This window comes from Alnus glutinosa, chromosome 6 (assembly GCF_958979055.1).
Source record: "Alnus glutinosa chromosome 6, dhAlnGlut1.1, whole genome shotgun sequence".
In the NCBI taxonomy this organism is placed as follows: domain Eukaryota; kingdom Viridiplantae; phylum Streptophyta; class Magnoliopsida; order Fagales; family Betulaceae; genus Alnus; species Alnus glutinosa.
In genome coordinates, this window is record NC_084891.1 from 22575794 (window position 1) to 22596628 (window position 20835).

General features: G+C 36.5%; 1 protein-coding gene across 4 annotated transcripts in view; it reads left to right on the plus strand.

The window, feature by feature from the left end:
* Nucleotides 1-2886: 2886 nt before the first annotated feature.
* LOC133870361 (polycomb group protein EMBRYONIC FLOWER 2) overlaps nt 2887-20835 on the plus strand; it is a 29814-nt gene continuing 11865 nt past the window's right edge. The window contains exons 1-15 of one of the 4 annotated variants that reach the window (XM_062307461.1): nt 2887-2955; nt 3045-3184; nt 3287-3342; nt 4054-4168; nt 4335-4494; nt 4569-4637; nt 5440-5576; nt 5706-5768; nt 5921-6042; nt 8852-8916; nt 11667-11719; nt 11835-11888; nt 11972-12031; nt 17039-17085; nt 17199-17320. In XM_062307461.1, coding sequence (XP_062163445.1) covers nt 3059-3184; nt 3287-3342; nt 4054-4168; nt 4335-4494; nt 4569-4637; nt 5440-5576; nt 5706-5768; nt 5921-6042; nt 8852-8916; nt 11667-11719; nt 11835-11888; nt 11972-12031; nt 17039-17085; nt 17199-17320 — 1249 coding nt within the window. In that variant the 5' untranslated portion in view covers nt 2887-2955; nt 3045-3058. Of the gene's footprint in view, nt 3185-3286; nt 3343-4053; nt 4169-4334; nt 4495-4568; nt 4638-5439; nt 5577-5705; nt 5769-5920; nt 6043-8851; nt 8917-11666; nt 11720-11834; nt 11889-11971; nt 12032-17038; nt 17086-17198; nt 17321-20835 lie in introns of all 4 variants that reach the window. The other 3 variants (XM_062307462.1, XM_062307463.1, XM_062307460.1) reach the window with 3 other exon arrangements.

Here is a 20835-nt window from a genome sequence, read left to right on the forward strand (position 1 = left end):
ATAGAGATATGTTATTTGCATAACTCATACACAATAATTACACAACAATGCTGATGTGTCTAGCATTTTTAATTTTTTATAAAAAATAAAAAAATAATAAAAATGAAAATGTTGGACACAGCGATATTATTGTGTAATTGTTATATAACTAACATATCTCTATTCTATATGCGGGTTCCGCCTCAAATATATGTGTGTATACAAAATGTATATAAAAAAGTATGTACATAACACATCTCAGTCCTGAATCCCATACCAAGAACAAATGAGAGGTTATTGGTGAGGTGGTAGGGGGAAAGTTCACATGGCGGGCTCTCAATTTTCTTATTCCTTGGCCTTATTTCTAAAGTTGACGGCTTCCAATCGCACCCTGGGCTTTGGGTACGTATACCAGTTGGGTCTAGCAGTTGGCCCTCAGTTCTCATGTCCAACATGGCAAGTTGGGCAATTGGAATTCTGATCCTCAACCCTCGTGCTTACTGCATCTAGCTAGGTTGCATATAATGGATATTGTTTGAATTTTGGTGAAGGGGCTTGAACACTCGCTTAGCCTCTTTTGGGGTCATATGGAAGTCTGTTGAGTTAGGGTGTTGTTCTCCACTTAGTCGTGACTCGTGATGCCCTCGATCTACTGTCAGCCGTCATGATGGTTTCACCTTATAATATATAGGAGATGAATTGCCCGTTCAACACCTGTGTAAAAAAATTAAGGGATAATTGTATAATTGGTTCTTGTGATATGCTATAATTACAAATCATTTTCTATGGTTTAAAAAGTTCATGGGAAGTTCTTGTGGTAAATTATAATTACAAATCGATCACTAGAGTCAAATTCCGTTAAATTTTTTGACAGATTCTGTTAAATACCACGTCAGCGCCACATCAAACCAATAAGATGACGACTCGTATCTATCTTAGTAAACAAATATAAATTTATTAAAAAATAAATAAATGAACTTTTTTTTTAAAACAAAAAACAAAAAATTAAAATTCAAAAAGAAAAACAAAAAAACAAAAAACAAAACAGAAAACAAAAAACAAAAAACAAAAAAAAAAAACAAAAAACAAAAAACATAAAAGGAAGGGGTGGCCGACCCCTTCCTTTTTTGTTTTGCTTTTTTTTTTTGAATTTTATTTTTTTTAAAAAAAAAATAAGTTTTTTTAATAAATTTATATTTTTTTATTAAGATGGACACGTGTCGCCATCTTATTGGTTTGATGTGGCGCTGACATGACATTTAATAGAATCTGTCAAAAAATTTAACGGAATTTGACTCTAGGGATCGATTTGTAATTATAATTTACCACAAGAACCTCGCATGAACTTTTTAAACCATAGAGAATAATTTATATTCCACGAATTAATTAGTAACCTCACCCACTCCATTAGGCAGTCTAGTGGGCCGTATGATAGGTTGGGGAAAAAAAAAGACTAGTTGCTCAAAATAGTAATGTTTGAGGGTTACTCTCTTTTAGTCTACATTTTTGAAACATGCAATGTTACACAACTGTGATTAGAATTAGACCCTATACTAAACATTAATGGCCGAAATTATTTGAGAGAAGATATTAGTCAAACTTAAACTAGGAATTAGTTGGATGCTCGGCTTGGCCCGCCTCTACCACCATACCTCTGTGAGGCCCATCACAATGACAAGTCATACAATGCATGGTTGCCATGGCTTATACGACAGTCTTGTTTGATCACATTATTATCTACCATACCACTATGTCCCTTCTTCCCTATGAGATAATTCATGGGTTTAGTTCACGGTTGTCATGACCCCGACGACAGCTTGATTTGGCCATGGGTGGTTGAGACGGTGTAGAGTTTTTTTTATCCCATGTGAATGGCTGCTACTTTACTTATTGGTCTGTTGGAATGACATTGGTATATGGAGAAGATGATCACATGACCTCTTTTAATGCTGATGGGACTTTATTTCATAGTCCTTAGCCTTCACGCTTCTTCTAAGCGGCTTAAGTCTGACGTGGATTCTTTCTAGCATTTTACGTTCACACGGACCTCATTTTCAGACATTAGACTAGGCTTTATAACGCTAACACATGGAAATTCCCTTTCATTTGAATGAATTTTTATCTCGTTCAACATTTTTTTTAAGTATTTTTCTCCAAACTTGGTACCTCAATGATTAAGAACCTATGAGCCCCCTTTGCTCAATTTATTTATACCATAATTTCTCTCTATTTTTATTATATTACTTATTTATCTCTAAATTTTATTTTATTTGTTGTATTTTTCTTATGCAGGGTGCTAGAATAGATTTCCAGCAATGGTGCCTTATCTACTGAGTCGAAAACTTTCAATAGTAACACATCAGCTGGGTTGTAGCCTGTAGGTCTTCAAGCTTCAGCCAACATCAACAGGGTCATAACTCATAAGCCTCCGATCCATGACACGGGAATCATTGAATCAAGGCTATCAAGCAGCAGCCTTTGGGTCCCCTTTGTTGATCTTTGAGCTCATTTGAATTGGACCCTTCCTGTTCGAAGAATGCGGGCTATGTCTTATGGGCCAACAAGTGAAAAATAGGAAATATGGTAGGTTGCTACTTATGATATAATTATTGACACAATTATTAATTTTTTTTATTATATAAAAATTCATAAGTTTTGTATTTTTTTATTTAAAAAATAAAAAAAAATCTATAATTGTCTCAATAATTATTCTTTGAGTGAGAAAATATCATTTCTCGAAAAATTAGCCCTCGAATTATTTTTCATTAAAAGAAAAGAAAAGAAAAAATAAAAACTATCATGAAAAAGCAACCTTTGTCCACCTCGAGTGTACGATTGCCGCGGGCCCAACACGTGCCAGCCCAATCAGCTTATCCAAAGGAGACCTTACGCCAAATTCAGCCAACACATTAATTCAACCCTTCTGAATGCTTCCTAATCAAATGAGTCACTTGTGAGTTTTTCGATTTCCTTCCGGTAATGTTATCTCCTTTTGAATTTCCCAATTTCCGAGCCTCCTGAGACTTATGGTGATATAAACGGCAAATTCTTGTTTGCAATTGCAGCGGCTATCGTGAGCATGTGTCGCCAAGATTCGCATGTGCGTATGTCCGCAGAAGAGGAAATCGCTGCCGAAGAGAGCCTCTCCATTTACTGCAAGCCCGTCGAGCTCTACAACATTCTTCAGCGCCGTGCTATAAGAAACGTAGTGCCTCCTAAATCATTTCAATTTTCGCTGCTTTTTGTCTCCATTTCCGTCTGTACATTGGTAGCTGAACACATTTTTTTTTTTTTTTTGCTTCTGTAGCCATATTTTCTTCAAAGATGTTTGCGCTACAAAACAGAAGCAAAGCATAAAAGGAGGTACGTCTTTTTCCAATCTAAAGTTCATTTTCTATGCCTACTCGGATGCTAACATTTTTCTTTCAGTAGTGCCTTTTATCTGATTGCTGTGGTTTTTAAGCTTCTTTTGGGTTGTTGTTGGATCTTGATTCTTCAAGACACTCGTCATAAAGACGTTCTAGTGTAGAAGTTAAATAAAGACGTTCTAGTGTAGAAGTTAAATTGAGCTTCGGATTCGCGCCTGTTATATACAGAATTTGGATGGTAGCGTCTTGTAGGGCAAACTTAGTCATATATTTCTGTGAAGTATTTAAACTACAATCATTGAAATTCATTGAAATTCACTAAGTATGAAGGTTTCAAGTATTTAAGAGGGGGAAAAAAATTAATTCTATTTTGGATGAACTAGCTCTGCTTGGTTTGCTTATGATGTTGAATTCTGTTTCTGTTACTGCATTTCTAGCTAAATTTATTGGGTTTGAGCAACTGTTGACGAGAATTTCATTTGCACTATTGTTGTAGTAAATTTAAATTGGGATCGGTTCCAGTTATGTTTTGCTAGTTGAGCATTATTGCATCTTTTTCTTCACATAGTTATTTGACTTCGTCAATTTTCATGACACTGATCTGATACTGGTCGCTTAAGGAAGGGGGCTTGTTTGCTTTAGTCTTAACCTCAAAATACAAATCAATTCGAGGTACTTACTTGGTTCCTGTTGGTTGGTCATGTAGAATACAAATGACTATTTCTCTATCAGGGACTGGGAATGAAGGTTTACAAACTCAGAATCTGTTTCCTTTGTGCATCTTTTTGGCGAGAGTAGTTTCTGAGGCTGCAGTTGTCGAGGTAAGAAGGCATATGCTTATTTCTTACCTAAATTGATTAATCAGTTTATATTGTATTGCACATTATTCTGACTTAGCTAGTATTTGTTGGCAATAATTTTCTGTTTATTCAAGTTTCTAAATTGCCTTGTTTTATTTATTTTCAACCGCCCACCAAACAACAAAAGTATTCAGCTGTGTACCGCTTTAGTCGAGCATGCATTTTCACCAATCCCACTGGAGTTGAGGGGAGTACTCAAATTCAAGCAAATATTATTCTTCCTGAGATTAATAAGCTAGCATTGGAGGCCAAATCTGGCTCACTTGCCATTTTGCTTGTCAGCTGGGGTATGCAAGAACAATGTCTAATTTGAATTGTGATTCTCATTGCAACATTTGGTCACATTATTATTTTCTTGCAGCTGGAGCGCAAAATTCTTTGTTCGGAACTAATTCATCTAAAGATCCTTTGGATGCGACTTCTTTTCCATGTAAGATATGCTTTAGTTGATTGACTCTGTTGTGCATAAAGCACATGCGAACATGTTTTATCTTAGCTGTTCAACTGCTTTACAGTTTATGACTCATTGGCTCTCCTTTTGAATCAAATTTCTGACAAGTCAGATGTGTTTCTATAATTTCAATTTGTTATATTTACTCTAGTTATGCTAAATGTGTTTAAGATATGTATGGGGTTAAATTTTAATACTCCATTGTTAAACTTTTTAAATAGAAGTAAATACTGATCTCTGAAATTAGGGTTTGGATTGAGATAATTTCAGGGACAAACGTTTAAATGGAACCCAGGATCATTTGAAGGTTGTAAAGAAAGTAAAGAGAACAATCTTTTGTTAAAGCTAACATATAGCATGATAATCCTAGATATGATACTTGTTCTATAGGATAAGAATGTATCATAAGATAAGATAATAGATTGAGAGCCTTGGTATTGGTGGCATTCCCATGAAATCTAAGGTTCGAATCTTATTGGGTCAAACAATTTTTTGGGGCCAGTCTGTTAGCGAAGCCGGAGTATTACCCGATCTGTGTGAAGGGGGTGTTTTGTACAGGTTTGAGGTTTACTCGATAGGGGTGGGTACACGAAGTAGTCCTGCCTTGGAGGGGGTTCTTCGTAAAAAAAAAAAAAAAAAAATTGGTCTCTCAATCTATTGAAAATGCATTTTTCCGTCCCATGATACATAAGAGTATGAAACATTATTAGTTTCTCTTTAGTGTAAGGTTTTCTTTTCTCTGGATTGACTTCATTTTTACTTTTTTTTTTTTACCTGACAGCAAATGTTGGACGGTGCTTATGGGGCAAGATACCATTGGAATCACTTTATGTGTCATGGGAGAATTCTCCAAACTTTAGTTTGGGGCAGAGGGCTGAGATAATGTCAACAGTAAGCATGCATTCTTGCTTATTGAAGGTATGGTATTATAGATGCACACTAATAATTTCTTTCCTCTTCTTATTTCTTGCCTAGATGTACTAATTAGCTGGTTAACACCTTAGGATATTGTCATTGTCTAACAAGTTTACTTTCACTTTTACTCAGTTGAGTTGTTTGAATGAGGAAAAATGCATCTCAATTCAACTTCCCTATAATCCTGAAACTGTGGTATTTTTCTGCCCTCTATGTTTACTTGTTCAGCTAAAGAAAGGAGTTAATTTCTTTTTGTTTTTTCTGTCTTCCCCCCCTCTCACATTGCTCTGCTAGGGTACTGTTATTGATGATATCTATTACTTTGTTTATTGTTTTGGTTTCCAAAGAGTACACCGCAGCAAGTGCAAGTTACCATTTCTGCAGAAGAGATAGGGGCCAAGGAGAAATCTCCTTATAATTCATACATATGTAGTGATGTTCCTTCTTCATCATTGTCTCATATTATTCGGTAATCTTCATTCCTCTCTTACATATATATCCAAATGCTTTCACACACACACACACACACACACACACACAAAACACATATTTATTGATAAGAAATACAACACAGCCACACATAGATATTGGATTGACTATGATTGGCATTGTCCTATTAAGATTAACAGTCTTTCCTAGCTTCACATACCATGTCTGGATCATATGGATCATATGCAGATCCCTATCATTCAAATTAACCTACAAACAATAAAGGTGGAAACTTTCTGAAACTTTCCAGATTTTGATTGAATTGTTGAGTACATCATTTTATAGATTTCTTATATTCTAATGTCAATTTTTGTTGGTATTTATGAGCTAAATATTTCTTAATTTCGTTTTGAAGAGAAGAGTCACTTCCTTACTTACTTTCACTTTTTATCTCTAATATGGAGGATCTTAATCTGTTCAATGACTTAAAATTGTGACAAGGGAAATTGCCCCGAAGTCCTTGAGTTTTGATATTGTGACAGATAAGGACCTAAGTTTTAATTTTGACAATTAAATATTTGAGTTATAGCCAAGTAACAAATAGGTTCTTCTGCTATAGTTTTTGTTCAATTTTTAACGGAAGAAGTGACAGCTGGTATTTTTCCACGTAAGTCAAATAAGAATTTGCCACATGTATCTAGAACATTGTCACCATGTTACATATGCACACCAAAAAAGTTTTTAAAAAAGACACAAAACAAGAAAGAAAGATTAATAATAAAAAAAACTGAACAGAGGGGTGGTGGAGGTGGAGTCCATTGCCCCTTTGCAGGATGGAGCCCCGCCCACCTCTGTGAGGGGTGAGTGGTGGCTTCACCTCTGCCCACCTCTGTAGGGTGGAGATCCGCCCCTGCCCACCTCTGCAAGTTAGATCTCCATCATCATAGATGTGGGCGATGGAGGATGGCTTTACCCCTACGGGGTTGGTTCTTCACCCTGCAAAGGTGGCTAGTGGGAGGATGGAGGTGCACCCTGCGGAGGGGTGGACTCCACCTCCATCGCCTTTCTATTCAATTTTTTTTCTTCCTTTCTTTTTCCGGGTTTTTTTTTTTATTATTAATTTTTTTTTGGTGTGCATATGTGGTATGGTGACATGGTTCTTGATACACATGGTGAATTCTTATTGGGCTCACGCGGAAAAATGCTAGCCGGAAAATATAATGGAAAGACTTACTTGTCACTTGACCAAAACTTTTTTTTTCTTTTCTTTTTTTTAATGACAAGGAACCCTTCCAAGGCAATACCCACCCTTGTTAGGTAAACCTTAAACCTATGTAAAACGCCCCCTCCACACGGATCGGGTAATATTTCGGCTTCGCCGGCGGACTGACCCCAAAGAATTATTTACATCAAAGGGGATTCGAACTTTAGACCTCATGGGAATACCACAAAGACCAAGGCTCTTACCACTTGAGCCAACCCCTTGGGGTTACTAAAACTTAGATGCTTAATTGTTAAAAGTAAAAACTTAGGTCCTTATCTGTCACAAGGTTAGAACTTAGGGACTTTTGGGCAATTTCCCTTTTGATAAAGACTCACTATTTTATGTGAGAAGGATGATAGCCTATCACTCTTGATGGGAAGCCCTCCCATCATAGATTGCCCCTATACATGTTTATATACGTCCATTTCTTTGTGCTGGTGAGATGCCGTTAGAGTTGCAATTCGGAAATCCTTGTTCTTTGTTTTAAGAAATTGTTGTTACCAAACCTTATCGTCTCCTTGAGCTATCGCCCGATACATTATCCATATTTGTGTAGTTTTGGCTGTTTATGTGCCGATAATTTAGAAATCCTTTTCAGTGTCTTTAAGTATAACTCCTCTCTCTCTCTCTCTCTCTCTCTCTCTCTCTCTCTCCTGTTGTCTAATTGAAAAGCGTTGATTCAAGAATGGTGTCACATGTTTAGTGTCGATTCTCAAAAACTAGTCCTCAACTGGTTCAAATCTGTAACTTGATTGGCAAAATCCAAAGGTGTAACTTGATCCTGAAAACATATTTGCGGATTTATAGACATATTTATGTATCTTCAAAACATTTAATGATTTTCCATCTGTAGTATGGTTTGATTTCGATGAAATGTTTAAAATTATCACTCAAGTAGATTTTTAGTAATATCAGATGATGGTAGTGATTTCTCTTTTAATCTGTACCCTTGCATGCAGCTCGTTGTGGAGTGGCTTCTTCCATTTTTCCTTCTTCTTCTTCTTCTTCTTCTTCTTCTTCTTCACCTTCTCCTTTAAAATCAATTAATATATTGGATTAGCTGTGATTGTTGGTAACTTTATATAACATGGGTAATCACCATTTACTATCATGTTAAGAATTAAAGGCACTCTCCATTTGGGTGAAAAGTGTTGCAATTTGTCCAAATTTGACATGTAAATGAATTGAGGGCAATTTCAAAAAAAATTATTGTTGCTAATTTCTCCGCTATTCTTCTAGTGCCTATGAAATTCTCTAGATGCTGCAAGGTCTTTATTGGATAGCTGTTGAAGGGGTGGTAAGAGTACTGTGCTGGCATTTGCATGGCTTTTACCTCCTTTTGAGTCCCTTTCTACTGAGTGTTAAGTTTAAGTTTTATGTAGAACTTGTATATTATTAAATTTCATTCTTTTACACTTACACCAAAGATGTGTATTGCTGTTTACTAGGAAGATTAGAATCTGCGCATTTGGCATGCTTATCATTTAGTATCTTCCACTCCAACATTTGACGAACAATTTTTTTTTTTTTTTGTCCACAAGGATGTTATAATTTTTTATTTTTTTTTCCTGGCTGTGTTATCCAGGTTAAGGGCAGGAAATGTCATTTTTAATTATCGATACTACAACAATAAATTGCAGAGGACAGAAGGTGATATAGATTTCTTCTTTCTTATTCTGGTTAATCTGTACAAGTATTCCCCCTGGCCTCCGTGGGTCCCCTCTCAATTTATTTATTTATTTCTTTGTAATTTGCACACATGTACCCACACCTAGTGAGTCTTGAAGTCACAAGCTCTTGCTCCATTCCGTTCTTATTGGAGGAGGAGGTGGAATTAGGGATGTCCAACTTACTTCTATTTGTAGAATCACAAATTTTACCCTTTTAAGTACCTATATACTCAACAGATCTAGCTCAATGCATTAATTCAAGTAGGGCCATTCGATAAATTGTCTTTGCTACTGAACATGTCATGTATAATTGCCTAGGAAAGCTATACGTATTGTTGGTTTATATAGTTATTTCAAAAACTTGTGCTATTAGGAAGTGAACCAATGATGTAAAACAAGTTAAGCACACATTTACATCTCTGTTTTGAGTACATAAAATGGATATAGATGTATATGGGGGGTTCCCTTTCATGCTTTTCTACCATGTTTGTAAAAATGTCTCAAAAGCTGAAGCTAATAAGAAACAAAACAAAAAATTTTATCTAGCTCACACTAACTCGTATAAACTAAATGGTAATGGATTTCATTATTGTATGTGGTCTTTTACGTGTACTTCTATGAATTAAAAATTGGAGTAACTTAACTCCCCTGAACTTCCATTATATTTGCAATTACCCCCCTAAACTTAAAAACTTTCAATTTAGTGTATTCATCTTTCAGTTTTTTTCAATTGCACATCTCCATGAAATCCTAACGGAGGGGTGTCAAAATTTTCAAAATAGTCCACATTTTTATTAGGAAAAAAAAAAAAAAGAGAAAAAAATTGCAAGGATTTAGGCGTTAGTCAAGATTTAACGGGATTTGCAAAAATACTCTCGCCCAAATCTTTTAATTATATGTATAGAGTAAAAAATATGGGTATTTTGAAAATTTTGACAAGATTTAACGGAAGGGTGGAATTGAAAAAAATTGAAAGATTGATATACTAAATTGAGAGTTTTTGAAGTTAAGGGGGTAATTGCAAAGACGGCGACAATTCAGAGGGTCAAGTGAATTTTTCACTTAAATTTTTTTTAATTATCGTTAAGTCAACATACCTTAGGTTTTATTTTGAAGTGTAAAATTTTCTTTAGACTTGTATGCCGTATAGAACTCTAAAATATCAAAAGGCGGTCTTTCATGCTTAAACTTAACACATAAGTGCGTGCATAGAGACACACCCGCATAGGCATGTACATATAAAGGTATATAACATACGTGTTTGTGCTTTTACAAACAATTTGTTATTTAGAGCAAGGATGTCTCCACCGAATCTTTGTGGCTTCCATAGCCATCCTGAGGAGCTTACAGGACATAATTTGCGTTATCATTCACAGGAAGCACTCAAAACAACTCTACAGTAACTGCTCTTTTCCATTATATCTTATTAATGGGGAAAAAAAAGCTGTTGGTGGAATTCTGGGTTCCTATTAAATGGAGGAAAAGATAAGTTGATGGAGGTGGAATGGGGTGTTGAAGCTAAAAATAGTGCAGGCAAAATTTATTTTCAATGCAAGATTTGACCAAGACCAACTATCTCATCAGAAGGGCAATTTGTGTTTCTGCTTGCTTAAGTTCAATATTACATATACAAGAAAAATACTGCGATGATAGAATGCTGATTTCAGGTTGTCTAACGGGTTAGGGTTGGGACATTGGAAGATGCCCTTCCTCTTCCTTATTCAGTCAGCTACTTTGCCAGATCTAGTTAGTATCTTGATAGGGTGGAGTGTGGATATAAAACATGGCGACATCAAAGTTCTAGATGAAATATTGGAGGAAAGGGAGTGGAAGAACTTGCTGTGTAGTCTAGATGAAGTGCATGTATAATTAATTTTTCTGTTAACAACTAAGAAACAAAAGGAGATTTTCCTATTAGTTGTTAATTTATTGAAATATTAAGTAAGAAGTTTTTCTAATTGCAAATGTATCCAGGCGGTAGCAAGTTAAGTCCACTGCTAGCAGATGGAGAATTGATAACATAACAATTGGACATTCCTGCAAAGATGGAGGAGTGGGTTCGTACTTGTTCAACCCTTAGGGCTATTATATGGTAGAACATAGAGATGTATGTGTCATTTTTCAAAGTGGTGCATTCATGTCATGAAAAGATTTTTGTTTTTTGGGAGGGAGTTTGTGGTAGTTCAGGGATTTGCAAAGATAAAGGAAGAAAGAAAGATAAAGTAAAAGGGTAAAGCTAGGCACTCTTGGTGCTTCAGAAACACCCGTGAAGTTTATGGTTCCCCTTGATTGCTGTCAACTTCATGTCTGGTTCATCTTCCTGTCAATTTGTGGGGTTTTTGATTTGTACCAGTCAGGGCACTTGTTTGGTGATTCCTGGAGACTTCAATATGATATTTTGGTTTGGGTGAAGATTACAAGTTTAACCTTCATAAAACTAAAAAAGGCGTTCTTGTGTTGTATTTCCATGTACTTGTTGGATATAATAGATATTGGTCCCTATGATTGATGATGGCTGACTGGCTCTTGGAAAGTCCCTTTTTATTCTTCTTCTTTTTTCTTTCTTTTCTTTTCTTTTTTTTTTTTTTAATTTTTTTTTATGTCACCGGAGTTTTTTTTTTCTTACCCTTCCTAATAGTTTTGTATAATGCATGCTTTTTTCTGTCTCTTGTTCTAATGCATGTGTTTGCCATCTATGAGCTATAACCTGGTTAATTCTTCGACTTGCAGTAACTGAAGACTTTTCCTGCCCATTCTGCTTGGTAAAATGTGCTAGCTTTAAGGTGAAATTTTTTCTGACTTGTTATCTTTTTATAGTGTATATCATATGAAAATGAACAGATAGTAAGTACGGCTTTTCACATTGATTTTTATAAATTTTGAACCTTTTTTCTGTAGGGTTTAAGATTTCACTTATCTTCATCACACGATCTCTTCAACTTTGAGTTTTGGGTTGGTAATCTTCAGAACTCTTGTGCCATTCAGATGATTAAGCTTTGGTGAAGAATAACTACTAAAGCATGGATGTATTGTAGGTGACTGAAGAGTATCAAGCTGTAAATGTGTCTTTGAAAACTGATACGTGGAGATCTGAGGTGACAATAATTTCACCCTAAAAGTTACTTTGGGATGATTCTTGATTATACTTTGTTAATTGATAACAGTCTAGTGTTATTGGGTTGTATATATATGTATGTGCATGTGCATATATTTATGTGCGCAAGTGTGTCTGGTGCTTAAATCCAGTTTAGATATGCTTTCCTGTTAGACTATTTCTTGCCCACATATGATAAACCCATATGTTTTGAATGCGGTCAAAATTGTCCATGTAGAGCATTAGGTGAATTTCTCCATTTGTGTACATTACTTGAACTATTCGTTGATTAATCTGTAAATTAAGCTCCAAAGCAGGAGTTGGTTTTCACTAGTCTTGCACCTTCTTCTTCTTCTTCTTCTTTTAAATAATTTTTCCCCTTATACTGGTTCAGTGTTGTAGAAAACAGCAAGTGGGATTTCTAGTAACATGGTGGTAAAATTTAGTTACTCAATAAAGTGCTTCGATGCAAATAAGTTGTGAGTGAAAATGGTGTTTTGAAGGAGGACAGAAATTCCTACAAACTGGTTTGTAGGATTTCATATAAACCAATCTCTAAGAATGACATGACATGTGCCCTTTAAGCATATGAGAAGCATATGCTATGAAGAAACCACGTGTTTCTCACTTGTTAAGGGACGTGTCATTCTTTTTTTTTTTTTTTGATAGGTAAGAGATCAAATTTATTAGAAAAGCGTAATGCGCCTCTTGGTACACTGGAAGTATACAAGGAAAACACCTAACTAGAAATAGAAAAACGAGAGAGAAAGTCAGAAAAAGAAATAAACGAAGGATGAACATAAGCCGAAGTCCAACAATACAAGTATGATAGAACAAAGAAAGAGTCTCTTCCAAGGTTCTTTCCAAGTCTTCAAAACTTCTATTGTTTCTTTCCCACCAAAGGCACCAGAAGATACAAATAGGTGCCATTTTCCAAAAAACAGCACTCCTTGATCTGCCAGATGACCACCAACATGCAAGCAAGTCAATAACCCGTCTAGGCATAACTCAAGACACACCGAAACGGCTAAAGAGAGAATTCTACACAACAGAAGTCACGTCGCAGTGGAGAAGGAGATGATCCACAGTTTCCTCGGTCTTCTTACACATGCAGCAATGGTTGATCACAATAACATGCCGTTTCCTAAGGTTGTCCTGAGTGAGGACCTTACCAAGAGCCGCAATCCACACAAAGAAAGCAGCCCTAGGAGGAGCTTGAGTACGCCAAACACTTTTCCAGGGAAAGCGTCTACCACCAGTGCTAGTTAAGGAGTAGAAGAAGGACCTGACTTTGAAAACTCTTTTTTTGGAGGGGACCCACCACAAACTGTCTTTATTGTCTCTGTTTACTTTAACTGAATGTAGCAATTGGAAGAAAGGGGTAAAGACATCCACCTCCCAATCATATGTCATTCTTAGAGTCCAGTTTATCGGCAATTTTTTACAAACTGGTTTGTAGAAAATTTTTGTCCTTTGAAGAATGCACAATTGTCTACTATGCTGATGTGTGGTAAGTACTCCTGAACACAATATTAATATCAAATGATATTGAAGATGTTGCTTCAATTATGCATGAAGCATGAGAAAGTGGGAGAAGTTGCTCATGTATTTAAGAGTGTTTCATTGGCTGAAGAAGTTGTGTTGTGCTAAACTAGGAAAGTTGCATTATGATGGTGACTGCATTTGGACAAAAAATTGAATTGGGTTAATTTTGTTGGTCTACATTTCTAGAGATTGAGTTCCAACTCCCGATTATAATTTATTATGCGATTTGACTAATGTTAACACATTATCTTACTTTTGTTGAAACTCTAACCTTAGAACGAAATTCAAACTTCTAGGATAACCATTACACTGACCACTGATGATGAAGGACAAGTTCAGGACTTGCCTACAATTGCTAACTAATCATCACTTATCCTAAAATTTTTAAGCTAATAGGAAAGAGAGACTTAATTAATTAATTAATTACTATTCTAACTCTTCCTTTTACATATGAGCTTAGACTCTCCTCAATAATGGAGCCCAACACATGAAATATTTTAACTGAAATGGGGCGTATATTTTGGAGTTAAGGTTCAAATTCAAGACCTTTACTCTAATACCATATTAAATCACTTATCCCAAAAGCTTAAGCTTACAGGAAATTGTGAATTTAGTCATTTAGTTAATATTCCAATACTTATAAGATGGGATTTAGAGTTTTAAACCGTAGTTTTTTTGTTTGGGCATATAACTGAAGGGGTTTAAAGTTTGTAGGTTGAAGAGGACCTGAATTGGGTGAGTTCTAAGCGGAGGCTAAAACCTGAAGAAAAAAGTTTGCTGGATTTTCTGGCAGCAGCTGCTTTACGGGTTTTAAAGGTTGGATTTAAGGGTATTTGAAGACTAAATGTTAGGAAAAACTTTTGGTTTTGACAGTTTCAGAAGCTGTAAGAGAAGGGCAGAGAAGGGCTACGGTTTGAGGCTGTAAAGATGGAAGCAAAGAGTTTTTTTTTTTTTTTGGCTGTGAACAATAATGAGTGAAGAAGTGTGTGTGTGTGAGAGCACTAGGAACTTATGCCTTCTATAAAACAAAGTAAATGTCCAACTATCAAAGTCTGATTTCTTACCCTGCTATGACTAGGATTCTTAACATGGAAAGTACCTAGAAACACATAAAAGACTTGGACTTAATGAAAACTATACTAATACAATTAGAAACCACAAAATAGTTATAATAAAAAATATGTCCTAATTGAATTACTTATTAAAAAAAAAAAAAAAAATCAAGATAAGAAAATTTCAATCATGTTTTTGAATTCAAAAGTGTTGAGAACTCTGAAATGCTGACACTGCAAGTGTCATCAGGTTGTCACCTTTACTTCTACCACTACTGTCACCACTCTTGGTGCCTTTATTTAAGCATATGCCCGGCAATTGAAACATCATGGGAGAAAAGAGACTTCGTGTTCAGAACTGCTAAGAGCATTCACAGCAGCTTCCTTATTAGGGTCCTGTTCCCTAAATTTTAGGGAAAATTTCAAGAAAGTCACAAAAAACCACCCACAGCAGCTTCCCAATATTTTTTTGTCCGCTGGGAATGCTATAGTGCTTTCCATTGCATAGAGAAACACTGTAGCATTCCCAATGCATTATTAAAATTTTAAAAAAACACTTACATTCTCTCTCCTCTCACTCTTTTCATCTTCTTCATTCTTTTTTTTTTTTTTTCCTTCTCTCTCCTCTCACTGTGCTGCCATGGCGGTTGGACTCTTCGCCGCCACAACCCCCAAACCCTTCCGTCTCTTCCAGCACTCCCTCCTCCAAAAACCTTCACACCATTTTATCTCCTTGGCTCTTCGCCGTAGCAAAATCCACAAAACCAGAAGGAAAACATGATTCACTATCTGTGTGATCATGGAGGACCAAAACCGAAATTCCCCGTTGGATAATCTCAAAGTGGAAGACCCTGGTGGTATGAATTCTCAGATCCCATCCATACGTGCGGCAGAGAGGTTGGCCAGGAAGAGATTGGAGAGGTTCCTATCATGGCTGTTTATTTTCTTGGCAAATGGAGGTACTCTCTCTCTCTCTCTCTCTCTATGTGATGCTACAACGTTGACAAATGGTGGAATTGCTGCTCATCTTCTCATCTTTTCTTGGTAAATGGTGGATTTGCTGCTCATCTTCTCTCGTCGATCCATTTGGCTTTGGATCAAAGGTTTTCAAAGCAACTCAATGGAAGATACATCTTGCGGGAGACAGAGACAACGAAGAGAGAGAAGAAAAGAAATAAGTAAAAAAGCAAAAGAAAAAATAAAAAATAATATTTTAATGTTATAGGGAAAGATATAGGGAAGCTACTGTAAAGTGTTTTTGTTTAGATAAGCAAAAAGTAGTTTTGTTCTCTATATTTAAGGGAAATAATTGAGAAGCTGCTGAAAATGCTCTAAGACAATTGAAATGTTTCAAGTTTGAAACACATTATTAACAGTTAAGAGATGTGTGATTGACTAACAACAGTGTGTGGTTGCTGAATCTCTTTGTTGTTGCTACAGCTATTACTACAACCACTGCAACAAGTACCACCACCTCTAAACCCACAGTTAGTATCTGTGTCTTGTCATACTGTCACTATTACATGCCTAATCTTGCCGCCATAACAGCACTGTACATAGCACTCCTGCTATTCCTCTAAACTCTGTCATCACTGCGGTGCCACTGCCTCCACCAGTACACTGCATTCTTTCCACTATTTACCTGGTTGGCCTTGTACTCACTCCACTTAATGCTACAGCAATAGTTGAAGTATCCTGTTTGCTGCTGATATCGCCACTGTATTGACCACCACTGCCATCTCACCACCATTGCTGTTGTGTGCCATCTGCAACTACCACTACTACTATCAATACCCAACTCCAACTACTAACCAAACTGTCATTGTCTCTGCCATTACTGTCATTTACATCAGCACCACTTCTGTCATGGCTGCTATAACCATTTCTAGTGCTGATACTGCAATGCCACAGTTATTGCTTCTGCGATAATTATCGACTCACCATTATCATTAGACCTTCCGTGTAGAACGCAAGTATGATCTGGCAGTGTTCAAACATTGTATTAATTAATAATTTATCATCTAGTTAAGGAGAGGAATAAATTCCACAATGTGTATGCTGACCTCAATGAGTTTTAGATTTATCACCTCCTGTTTCAAATGAGAAACTAAATTGGGAGGGGGGGAAATTCAGTGGTTTTGTGGAGGGACATTCTTAGATGCTACCATTATTTTTAGCTTTGAATATGAGTTGGAATGTAAAGAGGAGTTTGGATGCAATAGATGGAAGTACCTTGTTTCCTTCTTTTGTTACACTGGCTAATATATATACTGTCAATTTTGAGAATTTAAAATATCTTTGTTCTTGCAAGATGTAAGCAAATTTTTGAAAATTTTAGCAAGTACACGTGAAATATGAAATTCTTCATATTATTCCTGTTTGGAATTTATATCCAGATTTGTTTTCTTCAGGTTGTTGCAGATGGTGTTGATCCCAAGCAACAAACATTCTTCTTTTGGTAAGTCCTCTACTCTTTTCCATGGTATGAGCTAACAAATTTCTTTGGTTTCATGCCATTTGAGCTAATATACATCAATGCCTTAAAATGTGGGCACTCATTTGTGTATGCAGCACAAAGCCACTTAAACGGAGGAGACCGAAGAACCTAGTTCAAAATGCAAAGCATGTACATCCACTTGTGTTAGAGTCAGATTTGCCATCTGGAGCCTGTGAGCTTCTAGACAAGGCTGATGGTATGTGTTCTTTTTTTGTTTCTTTATTTTTTTTATAAGAAAATCAATCTCTTGTACACAAAAAGTATACAAGAGAAACCCCTAATCATAAGAAAAAGACAAACACAGGTTCAAAAAAATTGCAAAATTAGAAAATAACAAGCTCTAATGTCGGATATCCTTGTATATAAAGTTTTTCTTGGTTTTTTTGGGTGCGTTGCTTGGGTTCTTTTGTGGGTTGTCTTTTGGGTGTTATTCAAGTTTCTAGGTTTTGTTGTGGGGGCTTTCTGTGGGTTTTTGTTCGGATTTTTTCGGGTCAGCTTTGGCTCTCTTGTGTATACTTCCTGTGTACGTATGGGCGCCTTACGCTTTTCTATAAAATTTTACTTATAAAAAAAAAAAACATCTCCACATCGTCAAAGCTCTGAGCATTCTGTTCTCTCCAAATGCACCACATTACACACTACGGAGCCAACCTCCAAACTTCCATACCAATACCACACCTGACCTCCTCAACACACCATCAAATCTCTTAACACTTATAGGCATAACCCAATTCACTCCAAACAGATTAAGAATAGAGCTCCATAACTCTTTTGCTACTTCACAATGAATCATAAGGTGATCTCTTTTGCTACTTCACAATGAATCATAAGGTGATTGATGGATTCCCTACTCTTCTTGCGCATGCAACACTACTCCACTACCATTCCATTCATCTTTCTCAAATTATCCAACGTCAATATTTTCTCTAAAGCCGCCAACTTTACAAAAAACGCCACCCTCAACGGAGCCTTAACTCACCATATACTCTTCCAGGGAAAAGAAGATCTATTAGTACCAATTAACACTTGATAATACGACTTCACTTCAAACTTGCTCCTTTTGGAAGGACTCCAACATATTCTATCAATATCTCCTTGTTTTACTCTAAATGAATACATCTCAAAAAATGAGAAGACCACACCCACCTTCCAATCTTGTACCGGTCTAGTAAAAATAACATTCCAATGAGTATTCCCCTCTTGAACTTACATATTATCCGCCACTCGCGCATCCTTGTTGCAAGCAATACTAGACAAATCCGAATAAGATATCTTCAAAGGTACATCTTCACACCACACATCATGCCAAAAACTCACATTTGACCCATCACCTACCTCATACTCAACAAATTTTGAAAATGTTTCCCACCCACTTCCAAATTTTGTAGCTTTCCAAACTTCCACTCCATATGTCCCCATAACCTCCTTAGTCCCCGTAGGCTCTCATACTTAGTCTCTATCTCCAATCTCCATAAAACATCACTCTCCGTAGCATACCGCACAATCATTTCCCAGAAGATGTCAATTAAATTGACCCAGATTTTTAACCCCAAACCACCTAATTTCATTGGTACATATTGTCGACTAGTTTACTAAATGAAATTTAAACTCATCCCCAATAACACCCCATAAAAAATCCCTATGAAGTTTTTCAAGCCTACTAGCTAGTAGTCATGCCCACTGGGCTAGGGAAAATCGGCAGAAAATAAGGTAAATTTGAAAGAATACTCTTGATCAAAGTCCATCTACCACCCTTAGACAAATAAAGCTTTTTCCAATCAGTCAGCTGCCGTTTCATTTTTCAATAATACCATTCCAAATCGTTGAATCATTATAAGAAAGCACCCAATGGCAGTCCCAAATGTTTCTATACAAACAACTTGAACTGACCTTCTAATCAGTTCTTTTGAATGGGTTCGTGCATAGCTTTTTTTTCTTTTTTTTTCTTATTTTTCTTTTTCTTTTCCTTTTTTTATTTTTTATTTTTTTTTATTTTTTATTTTTTTTTTATGGGTAAACAAAACTCACGTATCCATAAGGGATTGAACCCATGGTCATACCCTCCACCTCTTGTTTATTGGAAGGAGATGGCATTTGATCAAAAGACCATTGATGGGTTCATGCATTGTTTGTAGCATGTCATATCTTAGTGACAGTACTAATAATGAAAATGCCATTTATGTAGTGTGATTGTAGAGTACCATTTGCCAAGGAATCAAAAAGAGAAACAAAAGAAATCAGTCTTTTCGCAAAAAATAATCATCTATGACTTATTACAGGACATACCTCCAGAGTCTGCCTAAAGAGTACTAGTAGGGAAGTCTTCAAAAGTTGTTTCATTTCTTTCTTTCAGTCTCTACAGGATGGCAGATAGAGCAGGAATTCAGCCTTCTATTTGTTGGGGCTGGAAAAATAGGACAAACCTAGGTGTTCACCTGAAAAACAAGTGACACCTAACTACAGAGAAAAATAATGTCATTGTGCTGAAGTAAATTAGCAACGGATGTAGTGATGGTCTACCAATTCATTAGGGTTAGTGCATGGCATGTCTCTAATAAATCACGAGTCCTCTATGATAAAACGGGCGACCTGGGTGTAGAGCTGCAGTGAGAGTGGTGTCATCAGTTTATTAGTAGGGATGGGTTTTCCAATACATAAATAGGGTGCAGGTGATGATGGGAATGTGACCTCTAGTTAAAACCTGAAGCAGGTTTGGGTGGGGATAGGGACTGAGTACCCTGTAGCAAACCACCACCACCCCAAGCAGAAAAGAAAAACTTAACCTAGATAATACTGTAAGAAATAAACTTTTTTTCCCCCTTGGTAAGTAATAGTTTTGTTAGAATAAAAGAAAAGAAAAGATAGGGTTTAACGTAAGGGAAGTATACAGAAGGAACCCCTAGCTAGCTACTGCCTAAGTTTGAAAATATCAATTAAGTTCAAAATGAGAGGAAATATGAAAGTTGCCTTATGCTTTGAACCAATGAAAACACAATCTTAGAACCATGAGCTAGAACCTTTAATTATCTATCCTTGTGTCACATTTGTTGAGTTTGGACGTATGTAGAAAAGGTGGGGCAAACCTATTGTTTCAGGCTTTCTAAGACATTATATTTTGAAATAAGCCTACGGGATATCTTTTTTTGATAAGTAATAAGTTGGTCTTATTAAAAGCGTAAGGCGCCCCTCAATACACCGGCAGTATACAAGAGAACGCACCTAGCTAGAAAGTGAAAAACGAACAAGAAATTCATCAAAGGTAAACGACGATGGTGACACAAAAGCCACCGTCCAAAGATATAACGTATGAAAAAAAGAAGCTAAAATATCCTCCGAGGATCTCTCCAAATCCTCAAAACACCTATCATTTCTTTCCTTCCAAACACACCAAAGAATGCATGTCGGCACCATCTTCCAAATAACAGCACTCCTCGGCCTACCAGCCGTCCACCAACATGCAAACAAGTCAAGGACTCTCAGAGGCATAACCCAAGACAGACCAAAACGAGAAAAAATAGCACTCCACATAGCGTATGCAACATCGCAGTGAAGGAGAAGATGATCCACTGATTCCCCGCTTCTCTTGCACATGCAACATCTATCCACCACAATGACATGCCTCTTCCTGAGGTTATCCCCCGTTAGGATCTTGCCTAGAGCCGCAGACCACGCGAAAAAAGCTGCCCGCGGAGGAGCCTGAGTCCGCCATAC